Raw genomic sequence first — 19,119 nt, 5'->3', positions numbered from 1 at the left:
AGACTTTTGAATGTGAACCTCTATGAATAATTGGTTGAACTAGACACAGAGTTCAGAATTGACAGTGATTGGAGTGAGGATTATGACTGTGTTCAATCTTGATAACAAACTCTATTATGAACAAACGTGACGACGTATACTTAGTAATAGAAGCTTCACATAAAGAATACGCGATTGGATGCTCAAGGAAGCAGAACAAAAGAAGAAAGCATGCATACATTTTACACAGGTGAACTTGGCAAACAAGTAGCATTGTAATGGAATGACATTGCTACATTACTGGAACATCGTGAGCCTCTTATATCATAATATGTCATCACCTTGCTCAGTGTATTACGGTGTTTGTTTGTTGTTGTTTCAGACTATGGGTTTATCTGCTCAAGCACCACAATAAATTTCACAAATCTATACATGGCACTATTGATATATGTACTACATGACGTAGAATTATGTAAATCGTCTGGAATGCCCCTTAAACGACGAGTTTAAAGATAATCATTATTGAGGTAAGTTTGCATCCACCTATAAGGCCACCAAACACTATACGACATTCGATCGCACGACTCGCCGACTTTGGATCCGAAATAAATCACAATAGCCTCAAAATAAACACGCTTGTTTATTTCAGATCCAAAGGTGGTCAGTCGTAAGTCGTAGAGTGTAGGTGGCCTTAAGTTAACAACTCAGTCTGAGATTAAGTATAGACTAAACAGACTTTCTATGACTGGATGAAGTATGATCATTCACTACTTCTCAACTGTTATCGGTTGTTTTTTGTTTTTTTTTTTCTTTCTTTTAATGATAACGAGTATAGCTGTCCACTGTCTTTGGTGGCGAGCAAATGATATTGACTCAATCTAATCCGAGCAATTCCTTCTAGCAAAGGAGAAAAATGAAAAAAAAAAATGTCATTCGGCAGTCTAGATATGAAAAATACGTTAACTGGCTGTACCATCACTTCCGGTTGTCAGCATTATACTTACACTACTTATTGCGCTGGATACACTTCGATGTCATCAAACCTGTCGGCTATTTCAATGTTTATTGTCAACGAACAAGATAGTCTGTTCTACAACTTCGCTTCATTAAAATGTGAAACACTATCCACACCATTATTACTTTCAAACTTTCGATAATCTTCCCTTTGTCCTTTGCTGTTGATGTTGTTGTTTCTGTCAGGATGGTGATGATGGTGGTGATGGTGGTGTGTGTATATTTGTGTGTTTGGTGTGCTCAATAACATTGTTTGTTTTAATTATGGCAAAAGTTTAACGATGCCAAAAGCCTCTAAACCCGACCATCTATCAACAGTTATCAATGTTAACATTTTGGGGAGTTAATCTTTTTTTTTTTTTCTTGGGTGAGAAAGAAAGAAAAGGTGAGTTGGAGCGAGAAAACTTTGCAGACTGTTTTACCCTCTGCCTTGTCCAATAGAATCAATAACACTTTAGTCCTCCATTCCTCCTTTCGCTATGTCTTTTGTATCGGCTTTCACTCCCTCTTTTGTTTCATATTTTGTTTCATGTTTATCTTCGTCCTTTGCGTTATCCATAAGGGGTAGGGAAGCAGTTAATCCCTCAGTTTCGACAGACACGACAGATGTAAATATGATCAAGGAGTTACATACCAACTAACTCCATGCTTGGATCATGTGTAGTGCGCTGTTGTTTGGTTTTAATGATCAGTGTTAGCCATCACATAAGACATAACGACAGTCCAAAAACCCAGTTTATTTCTGTCTGTGTTTTTAATTCTTTCCTTCCCAACGAAGATTACCACCAACGCCGGGGCACGTCTGAAATACGTGTACCGATTTCCTATGTGTCGACACAACTCAACCACATCACGCTGCCATCACATTTTGTCAATGTTATCATCCTTGAACCGGTCTGTAATTAGCTTACACCAAAAACAAACTTGGGATTGGCTGAAGCAGGGGTGGAGTTATTGACAATATTTCATGTACAAGGTGAAAGCATACTTTTTTTTCATTTGTTTTTCTCTGGATTGTGTCACGTAGATACCTCTTATTGATACTGTTAACTGAGCACCCACATTAAGTAGACGTTACAAAACCTACGATGCTCCGCCTCCCTCGTCTAGCGTGCTCTCGTCACTACTGCTGCTCTTTCTGTAAGGGAGGGGCTGCACATACGATTCTTTTGTGGTTGGGTACATGGTGCTGTTTAATCCGTAGCCGCCGTTGGTAACGCTCGTCGGCATGCCCTGGCCGGTCTCCGTGAGGGCCCCGTAGCTCTTGACGCCGGGCGCCGCTCCATTGTCCGTAACCAGTCCGTCGGGGAGGGGCTGGTTGGGCGGCTCCGCCCACGGCTGCTTCTCTCCAGAGGCAAAGATTCCGTAAAAGAGAACGCCGGTGAAATGTATGATGGCCGCGACGAGGTAGACCTTCTCCCACTCATCAGCCGTCTGTGGAATACAAGTCATTTTGCCACATACGTTATCACACAAACTCCTAGCTCTCTTGTCCGCTGTCCGTTTTTGCATTCACAGACACTGATGATTCGGGGTTTACAGCCAAACGAACTTGCTTCTTAAATGTAGGTCCCACCACACGTCTCTAATATATTTTGCACAGTCTGAATTGTGATATCGATATTGACCAGATATCATTACAGCTATTTTATATACTTTCATTCTCTCTTGTTCGATAACTATTGACAAAGTACAATCATTTGTGTTCATATCATTTTCAGTGTAACCTGATATGAGAATTATGAGATGAATTGAACTTGAACTGGAAAAATATCGAAGCTCTTGATATCATGAGCCAAACGCGATTCTTGCGAACCATAACAATGCCAATGATTATAGCTACAAGTCATGGCGAGCTATCCTTTGTCAGAGTGACGCTCCCTCGCAACTGTGCTTAAATTTGTAAGGAGGAAACCTATTCTAATCTAACGATTGCAATCTAAATTGTGAATTACACTTGATAGTCGAGCATTCTTTTCATGTAGTGAGTTAGTGTCAATGGTAACAATACGTTCATCGCAGTGACAGTAATAATCTTCAAAATGAAATGAAACTATTTCTCGCCCAAAACTGTTGTACTACTTATAACCTACAGATAAACTTTAAACATTTTCAAATGATTCAAATGATTCAAACTTACAAACTTAGTCTTACAAACTAAATTAGTTCTACAAACTAAATCCACGCATTCAATCTATACTGAAAACTATTTTGTAATTGTCGGGGGTTTGTTTTGTGGTGTTTTTTTTTTTTTTTTTTTTTGCTTTTTATTTGTATGAGGGTGAGTTACTCACATGATCTTTCGTCAGAGAACCCGTGACTTCAGGACAGATGATCCCGGATAGTGTACCCACTGCGTTGGATATTCCCATTAAGATGCTGGCGTAACGGGGAGCGATATCTAGATGATTGACATTGAAACCTGGATGTGGAGGGAGTCGACAGAATTGAAATTGAAATTCCTTTAAAATTGGGATAAAACTGAATACATGAGCAATATTATTTCACCCCACGCCCCAACCCCTAAGAAAATGATAAGAAATAGATAGATATGTAGAAATGTATGACACCTTCCCCTCCCGAAAAAAAAAGAAATGTCATGCCTGTACAATATTGAGCTATAACAAAGAAATTAACACTTTCTTCTTCTTCTTCTTCTTCTTCTTCTTCTTCTTCTTCTTCTTTTTCTTCTTCTCCTTCTTCTTCTCCTTTTTCTTTTTCTTCTTCTCCTTTTTCTTCTCCTTTTCCTACTACACAGTTCAAACCAACATTTTTCTTACAAGAATATACGGTGTTACCTAAGCGCAAATAATTTGAGATTGGTGTAAACTGAAGCACCGGAGCGAACATTGATGCAGGCACACAACATGTTTGTTGTTTGTTTGGTTTATTTCTGCATTTTCTTTCTCCGAATACAATTGCAAATGAAAACAAAATGATACAGATACATACAAATCAATACAAAGAAAAATCATTTGCGTAATAACATTCAGTCTGAAGTGGCATAATTATGAATCAAAATAACATATTAAGGCATACTGTATCTATTAACAAAGGAGAAATCAATACAGGGGACCGTCATCATAAGCAGAGCTTGACGTGGATGAGGCCCTATCTGAATATGTGATACCAATGTAATACAACACCAATTATATATGTACTCATGTACTCATGTGCATGAAGGGTTTCGATGATAGGAAATCAGACTTGATCGCAGTACAAATCTCCATAATCAAGGGTCATTCAATTCAAGACTGACTAACTGTTAAGCTCTTATATAATTATTGCAACATTTTTATTCATATTTGGTTTTTTTTAATTACCTGATATAGCAAAACCACTGGATCCTACGGCTAGACAAAGTGACACTATAGCCAACATACGGCCTCTTGAATATGCAGTAACAAGCAGAAATATCGCCTCTCCACCAAATCCTGCAAAATAATTAAATGAATTAAAGAAAAAAGTATTACATGTAAAGAATAGACTGTGATGACCACTGAATCAGATCCAGGTACACCTGGCCATACTTGTTTTAGTATCATGTTTGTATACGATTACAAGAATCTTACCCTCAAAAGTTCTCTCGATTTAGTAGGGAGTCCAGTAGGAAAAATGATTATAATAGTGGTATAAATTTCCAATGTAATAATTTCGTAATTCAAATGATTGTTACATAATGCAGTGATGCGCAAATATAAAACTAAAAAAAAAAAAGAGTTATAATTTTGAGGCCATGAAGGCTGTGTCAACCCTTAGTGGATATACACCGACGACATCAACTTTCACTGTTGACCAATCACTCTTATAATTAGTAAAATTTCATTTGTTTTTGTTTTTTATTTGGATGTTACTTTCTTTAACATAGTTTCATACATGAGTTACATGTAAATTCCTTTTCAGTATAGTAACAGGAAACGTCAATGTAGGGATTACAATGTACAAGTTTTGAAGAAAGAAAATGATTTGAGACATTGAAAACATTAATACGATTATTCTACTTCGATTGCAAATAGTTAACAAAGAAATTATACAGAAGATGACCCGAATGTCTCGCCAAGACAGCAGAAAACAGCGAACGCGACGCAGAACTCACCACCGCAGTTGAAGACTTTCCTGACCATGGTGGTCGACATGTACCGACGCCTCCGGAGAAAATCGGCCAGCTGCCCGCCGAGTGGCACGATGATCGCCATGACCAGATGCGGTAGAGCCGAGATGAAACCCACCTGTTCGGGGGCAGTTGATAAAGTTAGAGAATGCATGATAATGACGACGATGATAATAGTGATAATGACAATATTGTGAATGTTAGTGATAATTAAAGTGGTTATGCAGATAGTACCCATGTTAACAAAAATGATGATAAATGCAAAAAACAAATAACGATGGATATGATTTTCATCATTATGATTAGGCAGGAGGCTGTTCTAAGTCCTAAAAGTATATTGATGGATACAACATCTACAAAATGCCCCCATTAAAAAGAATTGAACAATTAAGATATGTAAGGCAGTATAATGCAATTATAGGAACAAGCATAGGTGTAGTGTTGCACTACACCTCTCTGCCTATAGTGACCTTTTTCAGTGGTTACACAAAGTAAACATGCCACCGCGAAGATATTTGTTGAGGTAAATGTAGAAGGACATACATGATGATCAAGACAAAGCACCGCTCTTGAATCACAGTCTGTTATGAAAGTCAAATCCTTTGACGAGACTCTTTGGGAGCTATACCTTTGAAATGGCGTAGTCGAAAACCTGTTCGAAGTACGACGGTTGACTGGTGAGTAGGAGATAGAAGGTCCAGCTCCGACAAAAGTTTGCGACGATGATGGCGTAGACGGGCATTGAGGTGAAGAACTTCCTCCAAGGAACTGTGAAAACCTACATGGTGTGTAGAAAACGAAAGAAAAAAAAAACATCTAAAAAGAAGAATCTGATATTCGTAGCGTGAAAAGTAGCTAATTCGCGACAGACTATCGTCTAAAAAGGGGACCAACACGTCCCCTTCCCCTCCCCAACCCCCCCCCCCCCTTCACCGTCCTCAAAGAGACAAAAATATTGTGAATGAATAATTTCAGGCTTTGAATACCACTTTAGCAATATAGACATCTACTTGAAATATATACGTATACGTGTAGTCACCCCATTATGACGGATAATCATATTTGAATCCGGTCTTCTGTGTCACTTTACTCCGGACACAACACAAAAAATTCCAAGTTCACATTATTTTATATCCATCATCTTTCCTTCAGGCATTCTCTGAAAGCACGAGTATAATCACTGGTCACGTTAAGGCTTGACAATTGAGTAAGGGTCGAAAAGAAGATGTAAAGTGTGTTCTTTCTTTGCAAATTTTAAGTCATATCCCCTCCCCCGCCCCCTTGCTAGAAACGACGTTCATTCGAAATAACCCGCTGCGTATAAAAGCGGTAAGAACAGGTAACAACATTTGTTGTACTAATGAAGTGGGGGACGATCATTGGCGATTAACGCATTCAAAGTCACCATCACAATAGTCATAATGCCATTAACCTTGTATGTATAGTATGTATATATATATATATATATATATATATATATATATATATATATAAGTTGCCAATATCAGTAGAGCAGAGTTTAAAAAAGAAAAGAAAAGAAACAAACGGTGACCCGTAGAGCTATTAGCGTGAATGAGTAAAGTAATTACGTCTGAAGCAACAATCCCATAAGTTGACCGGTCATCGGGAGTCTTTTCATGGTTTATTAGAGAACAAAAACCGTTAGTGCTGCCAGTTTCACTAAGCCCTGGTATCTAAAGCAGACACACACACACACACACACACACATACACAAGCGCACATAAACACACATGCGGCTGCCCGATGTTAAACTCACCGTGATTCGTTGCTGAACGAGCCCCCTGGACTCCCCGATGCTCTCCTCGATGTAATTTCGCTCCTCCTTCGAAATCGTGGGGTGCTTTGCCGGCGTCTCGTGAACGATCCACATGAAGAATGCGTACCAAATGATTCCCATAGCGCCTACAGAAAACAACAGCAATGAAATATCACAGACAAACAAAATTAAACTAAAATGAAATATTAAAATCATAGTAAAGCTTGTTGGAACTACAGAACATCTTAATTTCGAGCGCAGGGTGGAGCTGCATGAGGCTGTAGTTAATTTCTCTACAAATTGTTCTCAAACATGACAGTTTGGCTGTACGCAAGAGGAACTTACAAACCCTGCGATCTTCTTAGTCCCGCAGCTACCCTACAGCTAAATGGTGTATGACGAAAACAAAAATAGTAAGAATCATGATGATTCAGGCAGTACAAAATAACATATATAACATAAGTTTACCAGTTCTGATGCCTTTAAATCCATGTAGGGCCTATTACCAAAAGGAAACGTAGTGATCACAATTAAAAAAAGAAGAAGATGAATTTGAGTTTGATAAGAGTGACAGTAGAAAAAAACGACACAAGTATTGTAGGTTTGAATGACTTTTTCATATGAATAGAATATTTTATCAAAGAAAAGACGTACACTCAAATAACCATTCACACATTAAAGACGAATAACGGATATGTATTGAAACGCTATCTAGGTTATAATATTAGTTAATGACGATCTACTCACCAAATACATAGAATACTGAGGGCCAACCAGCGTAGTCTGTGAGTATACCAGCTATCGGCATACCTATAACGGCTCCAGCATATGAACCTACGACAGAATAGTAGTAGAATAATGTCAGCACTGTTTAAATGAAATGACAACATAAATCTCTTTTACACTTACAGAAAGGGAAGGGATACTTTGGAAACGTATTGTACGAAAATGTATTGAGGGGGTGGAGTGGAAAAATGAGCGATAAGGAGCAGATAGACAGATACATAGATATAGTGATAGATAGATAGATAGATAGATAGACAGATAGATAGATAAATAGATAGATTGATAGATAGATAGATAGATAGACAGATAGATAGATATAGTGATAGACAGATTGATAGATAGATAGATAGATAGATAGATAGATTGATTGATAGATAGATAGATAGATAGACAGATAGATAGATAGATAGATAGATTGATAGATAGATAGATAGATAGATAGATAGATATAGTGATAGATAGATAGATAATGATAATAATAATAATAATGATAATAATAATAATCCGTATTTGTATAGCGCATGTCACAAAAATAGATTCATGTCTCTATGCACATTGAAGGAAGGAACTAATAGAAATTGGGAAAATAGACATGAGATAGAGAGAGAGAGGAGACAAAACAAGACGAAAAGTGACAGAGCTGCGACAAGCATTGTATAGTGATAGATAGATAGATAGATAAATAGATCGATAATTTTGATTGATAAGTAGATAGATAGATTGATAAAGAGATTGATAGATAAATATAGATGGATTGACAGATTGATAATGTATAGATGGATAGATTGATTGATATATAGATATATTGATAGATTAATATATAGATATATAGACAGATTGATAGACTGATAGACATATCAATTTATTGATAGATTGATAGATTGATAGATAGATAGATAATCAGAAAACAGAAAGAGAAAAAAGATACTGTTTGTACATGTGTGTGTTTGGGAAAGTATTTATAATGATATTGTGCTGGTTGTTTTGTGTAGGAGAGACAGAGATAAGGAGATAGATATAGACATGAAACGAAACAAGGAAAACTTTTAAAAGCAGAAAGAAGCTGATAAAATTAAAAGAAGAAATGGTTTACATAAGAAGTAACTCTAACTTCTTATAAGTATATACTGCAGCAACCAAAATTGATAACAACAACTCCTTAATTGTCGCCTTTTATCTTTTACCACTACCTCCTACGGAAGTATCTTTTTTTTTTTTTTTTTTCGTCTAACATTTTTCCGACGCCACTATTATGCCATCACAGTAACTTGTTTCTCTTCATTATGCTGGCAGTATCAAAATTATGTCCAGGTAAGAATTTTCCGATTCATATCGTTCTATTCTTCGAAGATCAGTTTCAGTTATCCTCTGGCTTGGAATTTTAACGACAAGAGTGTCTGAAAAGTCTTTTTAATTGGTATTGGATGGTATTCAAACCTGAAAACGCTATCGTGGCGAGTTTACTCCGCTCAAGTGGTGGCGCCCATTTACTCCACATCCCGTGGCATGCTGGGTATTCCACTCCCTGAAACATCAAAGAGAGAATTTATGTTGTCACCTTTTTATTGTATTTTATGTTTTGTGCTCAATCAAATACTTTGACTCTTGCAAAGCCTTGCTCGTTGATTGGCTAGTCCACCCGTGTCGGAGTGTTTTCCAATCAGAGCAGATGTCTGGGAACTAACTGTCAGCAAATCTACTTATAGTACGCCATCCCTTTTAATAACCGACTGATACTTAGGTTTACATCTGTTTTGTTTAGATGGTTTGAAAATCGGGGTCATTTGACCCATTGCTGTCATTCTTGGAACTGTTGTACAACTTACTTCACAATGTGGCAATTATGACATCATGTCAGTCATTTAAGTGGATGTTCTTGTAATCATTATTTTCCTTCCCGTAATATCATAAGATGACGATTTCCATGAATAGCTTTACGTGTGCATTGTACAGAATTGTTCGTATATTATATGTTGAATCGGGCCTATAGTGTTGGAGACCACCTTTAATGCAATGAATGGGAAATTCTGTATGGATACCACAAATAAACAAATAAATAGATACACAAATAAATAGCTTAAACGATCTAACAATACCAGCTTTCCCAACAGCACCGTCACATCTACTGCCTTCAACGTCACGGTTCAGTATCATAATACTTCGCACATTGCGAGGTTTGTTCAGTGATGGCAGCTTCAAATGACGTGGGACGATTTGGAGGTATTTATTAAACCGTGACGGCAATTTCGCTGTAATACTGAAGTTCACCGCCCTGACCCCCAGCTGTATTGTCTGGCCTTTATTGGGGACTGTGGCGACAATTGTCGCAATGTATGGGTGGGTTATCCGATGTGAAGCACGATTTTTTTTTTCTTTGGGAGTTGGTTTGTTTGTTTGATTGCTTTGAGGGAGGGGTTAACAAATACCAATATGACTGCGCAAAGGTTACAACTGATCCAGTGTAAGAGAACATAAAGGGTTACCAAGTAAGTTGCCTGTAAATATGACGCAGTCATTGCGTATTTCCATCGTTTTATTCTTATTTTCTTTTGCATTTCGAGGGAGAATCAACCTGGACACCAAAAATCTCGAAGGTAAACAAACAAACAAACAAACAGGAACAACAAAACGGAAATCATTTCAAACGTTGCCCAATAATGGCGTAACTGCACTAGTTTACAATTTGTGTCCCGTCACATGAAAACCTGCTAGAGTCACCGGAGACAATAATTCTGAGATGATATAATTATGTAGTACACTAGTGCTAATGAAAGTAATAATGACAATAATGAGAATATGATATATATATATATATATATATATATATATATTCTACAATTTTAGAAATAGTATAATGGTAATAGTAATAATAATAATGATAATGATAATAATGATAATAATAATAATAATAATAATAATAATAATAATGATAATAATAGAAATCATAATGGAGATATCATCTCCCCCTTGTTATTGACGACGTCACCATATTGTTCAGTTTTGTCTAAAACTTCATGTCTAAAACTTGATCAGGGTCATAAGATGACAGGGAGCATCTGTGTCGACTCTTTCTGTCTAATGTTCTATAAACATTCATATTTGATTAGGATATTCAGGATTTTTTCGCAAAATAGGATAAGCGCTAAATTCATAACATTTTAAAGTAAGTCCATTATCAGATAGAACAACAATAAATAAAACTTTTGCGGTGTACCCCACTAAAATATGAGAAATATTCTTGAATTATGACTAAAAATGTCCCATATATTATTTTGTTATCATTTCCGTTTTTTAAGCAAATTTAATCGCTTGAATCTCAACTTGACAATAATGGAGTTTTGCAATCAAACCATTTGTATCGATAGGATGATATGATTTCATACGAACCTCTACAAATCCTTGTAGCATTCTAATCGCAATGACCATCACCGGACTCACGTGACAGGCCAACGGAATAAAGAGATTTAGCGTGGACGAAATGAAGATAGCTGTTGCAAATATCCTGTGAAAGAAATAACATAATTACTCCACATAGCTAAGATAATATTGCTGTATTGATAATGTTGCTGAATTATGCTCAGGCATCTGGAAAAATAGATAGTACCGTGACAATCGTACTCACTGGGGGACAACCATTTTAAAGGATATTTTCGGTTCAGCGACTATATTAAGCCTTCGCCGCCATGCGGCGTTATACGTGTTATCTCATTCACATTTATCAACTGGTTTAATTTGAATTTGCTATGTTTTTGTACAAAGGCTTCAGCTTACTCGCTGACTCTAAGACCACTGGAAGAGTAATGTCTCAAAGTGTTTCATTTTTCCAATGAAACGTTGTTAATGAGGAAAAGTAATCACATCCATGTTGGTCCGGAAGATACATCATATACATACATTATATACTTTACGGGACAACGAACATTTCTGCCTTTAACCAGTCTTTTAATCTATGGCAACGTATCAACAATACATTTCTGTTTCATTAGACCGCAATAAATTTAGACAAATTTCACGAGTGATCACATTTCACAAAAATTTGCGATGAAGGAAAAGAAATGGGCATTGCATTGGATGGCTAGAACAGGGTTACCAAGCGGATTATCTCAAATCAAATGATTTTCTAATTTGTCCCATTTGCCGACAGCAATGAGAAGCCGCATGAAGAAAACAAGAGAAGAAACAAGTTTATTCACATCGATCCATATTTCCTCCCTGCCGTAATCCCGTTAAATCAGGTATAAACTTTACCTGTTGGCGGGAAATCTTGCCGCCAGAAACCCCCCGGGAACTTGTGTCAGGATGTAGCCCCAGAAGAACGACCCGTGCATCATTCCAATCACCCGCACGCTCCAATCAAAGTCTGGTTCCTGTTGTAAAACAATTTGACACTAAACAATTAGAATTTAAATCATTACACTTTGTGAATTCGTGTCCATTCTTATGATAGTTGCTATTTTTTTCCAAATATGTACTAAGTTAGCGTAGTCGATTACGTACGGTCTTGGTTAATAAATTCACCAGTAAAATCGATAAGATAAGATAATGTTACGTCTTTACCTATCTGAAAACTGCTGGACAGAGAATAGTACACACACGCACAAACACACACACACACACACACACACACACACACACACACACAAACATTCATTCATACAAACACACATACATACATACATACATACATACATACAAATGTCCTTCTTTACTGCATTGAGATCGAGAGTCAACCGACTGTATGATAAAAAGCGAAAATTTATGAAGAGAGTAGACATAAAAGACCACATCCAGAAAATAGAACAAATAAGAAAATGATTCTATGCAGTGGATGTCATGTAAATTTCTTTCATGTAGGGAGATTCGACTTTCACAACAAAAACGCATATGAGGAGAGAAAAAAAAAATCAGGGCGAATGTATTTTCACCCGCATCAAAATTGTGGTGTATTAGGCACGGATCATCGGTCATTACTCTCCCATGTTGTATATAATTCAACACTTGTTAAGAATTATAATATATGTGGAGATCTGCAAGACAAATCGTTGGGTTGCAATTGGTAAACATTTTCCGGATAAAATATCATACGGTCATGAATATTTTTTGTGGCATAATGTAAGTAGGTTGTTTGTTTGTCATACCATGATTGTTTCTTTAATTCTTCAAACAAATTTTATACATGCCGAGTGGAAGAAATGTCTAATTACAGAACAGCATTATGCCCTTAAAACATACACTAAAGGACCAGAAAACAATCTAGGTGGGATAATGGTATCTAAGTTCACTTTTGTTACATGATTATACAGATCAGAAATGTACGCGTTTGGAACGAATTTAATCTATCGATCTGCACTTTATGGAAGCATTTTGGTCAAGAGCTTTTAAAGGGATGGTATAGTCTTGTTTGAGATGAAGCTTCATGTTTCCAACTTTTTTTTTTTGTGAGATGAGAAACCCTTGATGAAAAGAGCGTACAATTCTGAAAGGACTTCAAAGATTATTTGATGAAAATTGGTTTTGAAATGTCTTAGATATCCAAAAACAAAGAGGTCCTTTTCATGACTTTGTTTTTGGATCGCTCATCTGTTCCAAAACCGATTTTCATCAAATAAACCTTGAATACCTCTCATAGTTACATGCTCTTTAATATGTTATAAGTCGTTTCTAATTATCTCGCAAAAAAAAGAGTTAAAATCATAATCCCCACCTCAACCAAAAATGAACCATTGCTTTCAGCATGCAGAGGTGGATGTAAAGCTTGAAAGACGGTGAATAGTGCGTAGTGACGAAGAACTGTCCATGGACGTTCACATTCGCTTTACAATGTAATGAAACACTCCTTAAAAAATATCTGTTTAATTCTTAATTAAGAATGAACTATGGTTGTTATGGTTTGAGTTGTTTGGAAACATGTTACTGCATTTTTCGTTTATGCTTTCATATATGTTCTGAGATCAATTTCGTTAAGCATTTTGTTTGTTTTTGTATTAATTTGTTCTGATAAGTTAGTGTGGTTGATTATTGTATGGTTGTACTGTATTATGTACTGTTCATGCTGGTTATCAAACAGCGCCGTGAGCATCATTCTTCATGGACTTCAGCGCATTATATGAGGCCACAATTATCTATTATCATTATTATTATTATTATCATTATTACTATTATTATTATTATTATTATTATTATTATTATTATTATTATTATTATTATCATTGATGTTTTTGTCATTATTATTATTTAAGTAGGGCCGACTAAATGCCTTGAATATCAATTACAATGAGATTAGTACAAGTTCGTGGAGACTCAGTTATGATCGGATTTCCGATCGGATTCATGACGGGGATTCTTTTTTTTTTTCTTTTTCTTTTTTGTCAAAGCACAGCGTTAGGGAAATAGGACAAGTTAGATTATATGGTTGATTCAAGCTGTATACTACTGAATGCTCTGTGGTGTTTGCATTTAGTTATCATATTGTTAGAGATGATGATTATCGCAGCATCACACTTATACAGTGGAAGTGTGGAGAAGACTCTGGGATCAAATCCTCTCACTCTTTCTCTTTCTATCTCCCTTCTATCAATCAATCAATCAATCAATCAATCAATCAACCAATCAATCAATTAATCCACCAATCAAGTAATCAATCAATCAATATATCTATCTGTCTATCTATCTATCTATCTATCTATCTATCCATCTATCTATTTGTCTATCTATCTATCTATCTATCTATATTTGTGACCGTGCACCTCAAAACGAACATAAAGTCGCACACACTGATTTTGCGTGAGGACTGAAAATAAGTGAAATGGGTCAACCTAGCCGAACTTGACTTTTTCATATTTTCTGAAAGAGCAGGTCTTCTTTTACATTATGCTAAAATTCGGTACCATAAAACGGGCAGGAAAGTGTGTTTTTTAGCAATTTATCTGGAACATTTTTTGGTAGAATAGTGTGATTAGGTGTGTCTTTAGAATCCTTTTTCATTTCTGAAAAAAACCTTGTCCACACTCTTCACTTTCAACTCTAATAACTTTTGAAAGGATAAGGCTACTGCTTTGAAAATTGGTAGTGATTATGGACAGAATGTGTTGATGAGGTGTGCTTAATTTCAGTTTAATCTGATAATCCCTTCATTGTTGTTACTCTGGTGGTTTACTTCCTGTTTTTTTGTGCCATTCATCACACAGCCAGCACGGTTTGGTAAAGATTATTGCGCTTGAATAGACACTGTACTTCAGAGCCTCTTTTCTCAGTTCACGCTTTTCCTGAGTTTGTGCTTTCTTTCCAATATTTAGATAGGTTTGGAGAGTCCATTTGATTTGAGTTATACATCATTTTAAAGCTTAAAGTCTATTCTTTCAGAATATAGGCTTAACTAAAAAATCATGTCTGGCGACTTTTTGTTTGTTTTGAGGTGCATTGTCACATTTGTCTGTCTGTCTGTCTATCTATCTATCTATCTATCTATCTATCTATCTATCTATCTATCTTCGTATCTGTTTCTTACGTGAATCTGCGCCTTCCCGCCTAAGTGCACGGTCTCATTGTTCACCATGTCGACGATGGCCACGCCCAGGTTGCACCGGATCCCGAAGGAGATGAGGAAGCCGATGCAGCTCATGATGGCCACGATGTACCGCTTCGGGATGGCGCAGCACGGGCAGCAGCCGCAGTTGGGCGGGCATCGCCGACTCGACCCGTAGCCGTAGGTGTTGTGGTGGAACTGGAAAGACGGCCGTGCATTCCCCTTCTCTCCGCCGTCCGAGTTCACCACGCCGCCATCCGACGTGAACTCGAAGGGACCGTTCGCCTCGTCTGCAATCAACGCTGTCTTGTCGTCTCTCTTTTGCGTAAGCCTGTGGGTAGGTTGAACGAAAAGAGAAAGAAGTAAAAGACACAATTTTGGCTAAAATGTATCGATTTAACATACATCCGGTCAATATAATTATAATGTATCATAGATTATATTTTTATCTTCAATAGAGAGGTTGAATGTAAAGAAAACAGATGAACGCCTTTTTCATACTTTTTTTTAAATATCTTAAATACACAATGTACTTAAGGACATCATCAATTAGAGAAATATAAAACATTTTAATTATAATGCTACCCTCGTATCACACGACATATATTTGAAGATAACATTTTTGTAAAAAAAAAAATCTTTGTTTCTTGAGCAGCTTTAATCTTAAAAAAATCTCAAAAAAATATCTCAAAATGTAAAGGTGGACGTTGTATATTTGTTTTGCATTTAAACTGTTCTTAACCAAGGAGACAGACATTTTAGGATCAGAAATGAAATATTTTATCTTTCCAGTCTTCGATAATCCAGTGGACTGCATTCATTTCTTTTTAGATGACCTGTCGTAACGAGCTACTCATGATTAACTGCTGCAGCTAATCAAAGTTAAGTGATTCATGAATGAGCAAAACAAATGAATAAAATTCTTCATAATTAAACGTTGACGTATTGTATTCATCCGTATTGTGTTAGTTTTGATAACCTTCCAATCACGGTAGCTCTCATTTCAGAATATCTTGCCCCTAAGAAGGTATACCTCAAATGCGCTTTGGAAAAAAAAAAGATTGTGAAAGTGCACTCACACACTCAAAGATCAAAGAAATAAACAAATATAAGAAAATTTTCCCTTCTCTGCAATCTTAAATCGTTCAAAACTTGAGACTTTCAGTTTCAATTTCAGTAACGTTAAACGTGGAATATTTGAAAGTATTGTATAATCATCAAATTGAATATTACCTTATGTCACGATGTCTATAGAAATGCCACCAGGATTACTTCATGCATGGTGCACTTAACAAATTGTAATTATTGTATACCGAAAACTTGGACAGATAGTTACAGTAATCACAGACATTATCAAAAAGACCTGCTGTAATCGCTTTGAAATTCAACAGCGCCATCTGGGGTTCAATGATATACAAACTAAGGACAACTAACAGTTTATCATCCATTCGGGTTCGGAAAGGAAAGTTTTTTTTATCATAGCGCTTCAAGGCTTGCATTCACCTGATACGCTTATTCGAGAGAGCGCTTCGTTACCTAAAGCAAATGAAAACAAGGGAAGGATAATAGAAAAGAGATCAATAGATGCGATCAAGCAGGAGAAACTTTTTCGATATCTTTTTTTTTTTAACTGTTACAAAAGCGATCGATCAAAACATGGTTTCCTGACAGACAGACAGACATGGGCACTACAGTATCGTCTTGTCTGCCTCTTGGTCCATTCAGTATGTGTGTGTGTGTGTGTGTGTGCGAGCGCAGTTGTGCCCTTTTTCCACGGAATAGTCCCTTTTCAAGGAAGACTACAAAGTGCAGAAATTCCGAATGTACTTTTCTTTTTTTCTTTTTTTTTTTACTTACAGCATCTTCTTTGCCCCGCAACATTTTAATTACCAGATCATTAAGCATGTGAAAATATTCTTGATCATGCAAATCACTTATTCGACGTTTAAGGATGCATAACAGGATGTTTAAAATGTACGGTCAATCCACTATGGATCTCATATTAATGGGACATTAGGTTCGCTCCTGTAGCCTATAGAGGTGGGTAAAACCGGACTATAGCAACGCGTGCAACCGACTGAATAATTATGGACATACATGCATGACGTTGGGATCGCATGTCACGGAGAGACATTGTGATTTAAAAAGAAAAGAATAAAAAAAGAAGGGAGAAGCTTGCTTCGGTGCATAAATAATTCATAAACGATCCCGTCCTACATGTTGAGGGAAACATACCGACACTGAAGGTGGCAGTGCGCGGATGCCAGCCGACCGCAGCCGCCGGTCGTACCCGACGTTCATACCCTTATCTACATTTCCCATTTCTCCTAACGTGTCTGAAATGATCACAGCGTACATGCTTCGGCACCTCTGGGCAATAATCATGACTACGAGCGACCGGAAATGGATAGTCCCACGCAAATATCTATTACAAAAACCGATCTAACGCGCCTTTGTGATATCTAACAAAACATCGCTTCCTCGTTTGCTCGAGGGAGCGAAGCTAGACTTCGAACAAGACGATAATTTCTTCTTCGCTGCTTCAACCGATGATTATATTGTTGTTATAATTATTACGATTATCTTCATCATCATTATCATCTTCACCATTTGGCTAGTGTAACCGTTCTTTAATAGCATGGAAGTTTATATGCGATCGTGGATATCTGTTCGTTGCTGCCTTTTTATAATCACTAGCTGCGACGTAAGGTACTAACGCAACTTTGCCCTTTGAACGCCTTAGCACGTTCCGTGTCTGTGTGTGCATGTGAGTGTGTGTGTGTGTGTGTGTGTGTGTGTGTGTGTGTGTGTGTGTGTGTGTGTGTGTGTGTGTGTGTGTGTGCGTGTGTATGGGTGTATGTTCTTGTGTATATCTTGAATGAGGGCTGGAAAGAGATAAAGGTATAGAAGATCATATACAGAGAAATAACATAAGTACAGAAAAGATACAGGTTGTCTCAGAGAGAGAGAGAGAAAGGAAGAGACAGAAAGAACAAGAAAGAAGTAGTAAAGAGTGATTATACAAGAAACACGCGGCAAGAATGAGAAGAAGAACTGGTGAAGGGGGCTGGGGGAGATTAAAAGTTTTCGGGAAAAAAACCCGGAGGTAGCTGAAGTTATGAAGATTCCGCTCACCAAAGTGTGACCTTTATGTCGTTAGATTAAGCAAAGCCTGCGCTGCAGCATATGGCAAATTTAAGCTTAATGACAACAACTCAAACACGTTCGTTGCGAGAAATAAGCCGCTAATTTTCTAATTGTCAGCAGTGTCTTTATAATACTCTTCGCAAACAGGTTCGCTGCCTAGGAGTCACTCGCAGCAAGACCCCGTGAAAATACGCAGCATATAATAGCTACAGTGCAGTGATACATCTTAAGGTCTACCAACATTAGGCGCACTAACCGCTTTGTCTGAACAAAGGGCACAGGGAAAGTAAAGCGCACAATATAATAATTTGAAATAATTTGGGGCGTCTTGAGGTTAGGCTAGATTAATATTCGGCAAGGTATGACGTTGTATTGCCGGATTTCTCAATTTCGGAGATTTCCCAGCGGGAATGAAAATCGTGTTAAAACCACCCCTTCACTGGCAGAAAGCGGAGCGAAACGGTAGCTCTTGTCAAGATAGAAGGGAAAAAAACCCCGATTGAACAAAAAGTGTTCTTGCATTTGTTCGCATTCTCATACAGATGTTCCGGTGTGCAAAATTGCAATGCTACCGGCAACGTCTTATTTGTAGGCTGACGATTATTTTTTTTTTTTAACATCGTTTCCTTTTTCTCCAAAAAAAGACATGAAAATAAAATTCTCTTAAGGCAAGCACAAATACGTATTTCCTTTTTTTTTTCGTTAAAGAAGAGAATATTTTACTTTTTTTTTGACTGTATGATGCTTGTATCTGCATATGGTAGTAAAACAAGATGAAAC

The 19,119-nt window shown here is 37.1% G+C and overlaps 1 protein-coding gene across 1 annotated transcript in view; it reads right to left on the bottom strand.

Moving 5' to 3' along the window:
- Window positions 1–1,002: 1,002 nt before the first annotated feature.
- Window positions 1,003–19,119, bottom strand: part of LOC139708071 (vesicular glutamate transporter 1-like) — a 215,192-nt gene continuing 197,075 nt past the window's right edge. The window contains exons 2-12 of the mRNA XM_071620054.1: window positions 15,175–15,523; window positions 11,916–12,034; window positions 11,055–11,169; window positions 9,105–9,192; window positions 7,629–7,715; window positions 6,882–7,027; window positions 5,733–5,882; window positions 5,090–5,222; window positions 4,317–4,427; window positions 3,288–3,415; window positions 1,003–2,427 (exon numbers count right to left, since the gene is read on the bottom strand). Of these exons, the coding sequence (XP_071476155.1) occupies window positions 2,077–2,427; window positions 3,288–3,415; window positions 4,317–4,427; window positions 5,090–5,222; window positions 5,733–5,882; window positions 6,882–7,027; window positions 7,629–7,715; window positions 9,105–9,192; window positions 11,055–11,169; window positions 11,916–12,034; window positions 15,175–15,523 (1,777 nt within the window). The 3' untranslated portion in view covers window positions 1,003–2,076. The remainder of the gene's footprint in view (window positions 2,428–3,287; window positions 3,416–4,316; window positions 4,428–5,089; window positions 5,223–5,732; window positions 5,883–6,881; window positions 7,028–7,628; window positions 7,716–9,104; window positions 9,193–11,054; window positions 11,170–11,915; window positions 12,035–15,174; window positions 15,524–19,119) is intronic.

This window comes from Diadema antillarum, unplaced genomic scaffold, assembly GCF_040938485.1.
Source record: "Diadema antillarum isolate AM-2024a unplaced genomic scaffold, OU_Dant_1.0 seq00001299_RagTag, whole genome shotgun sequence".
Taxonomy (NCBI): Eukaryota; Metazoa; Echinodermata; class Echinoidea; order Diadematoida; family Diadematidae; genus Diadema; species Diadema antillarum.
This window is presented reverse-complemented; position numbering and strand designations above follow the sequence as displayed.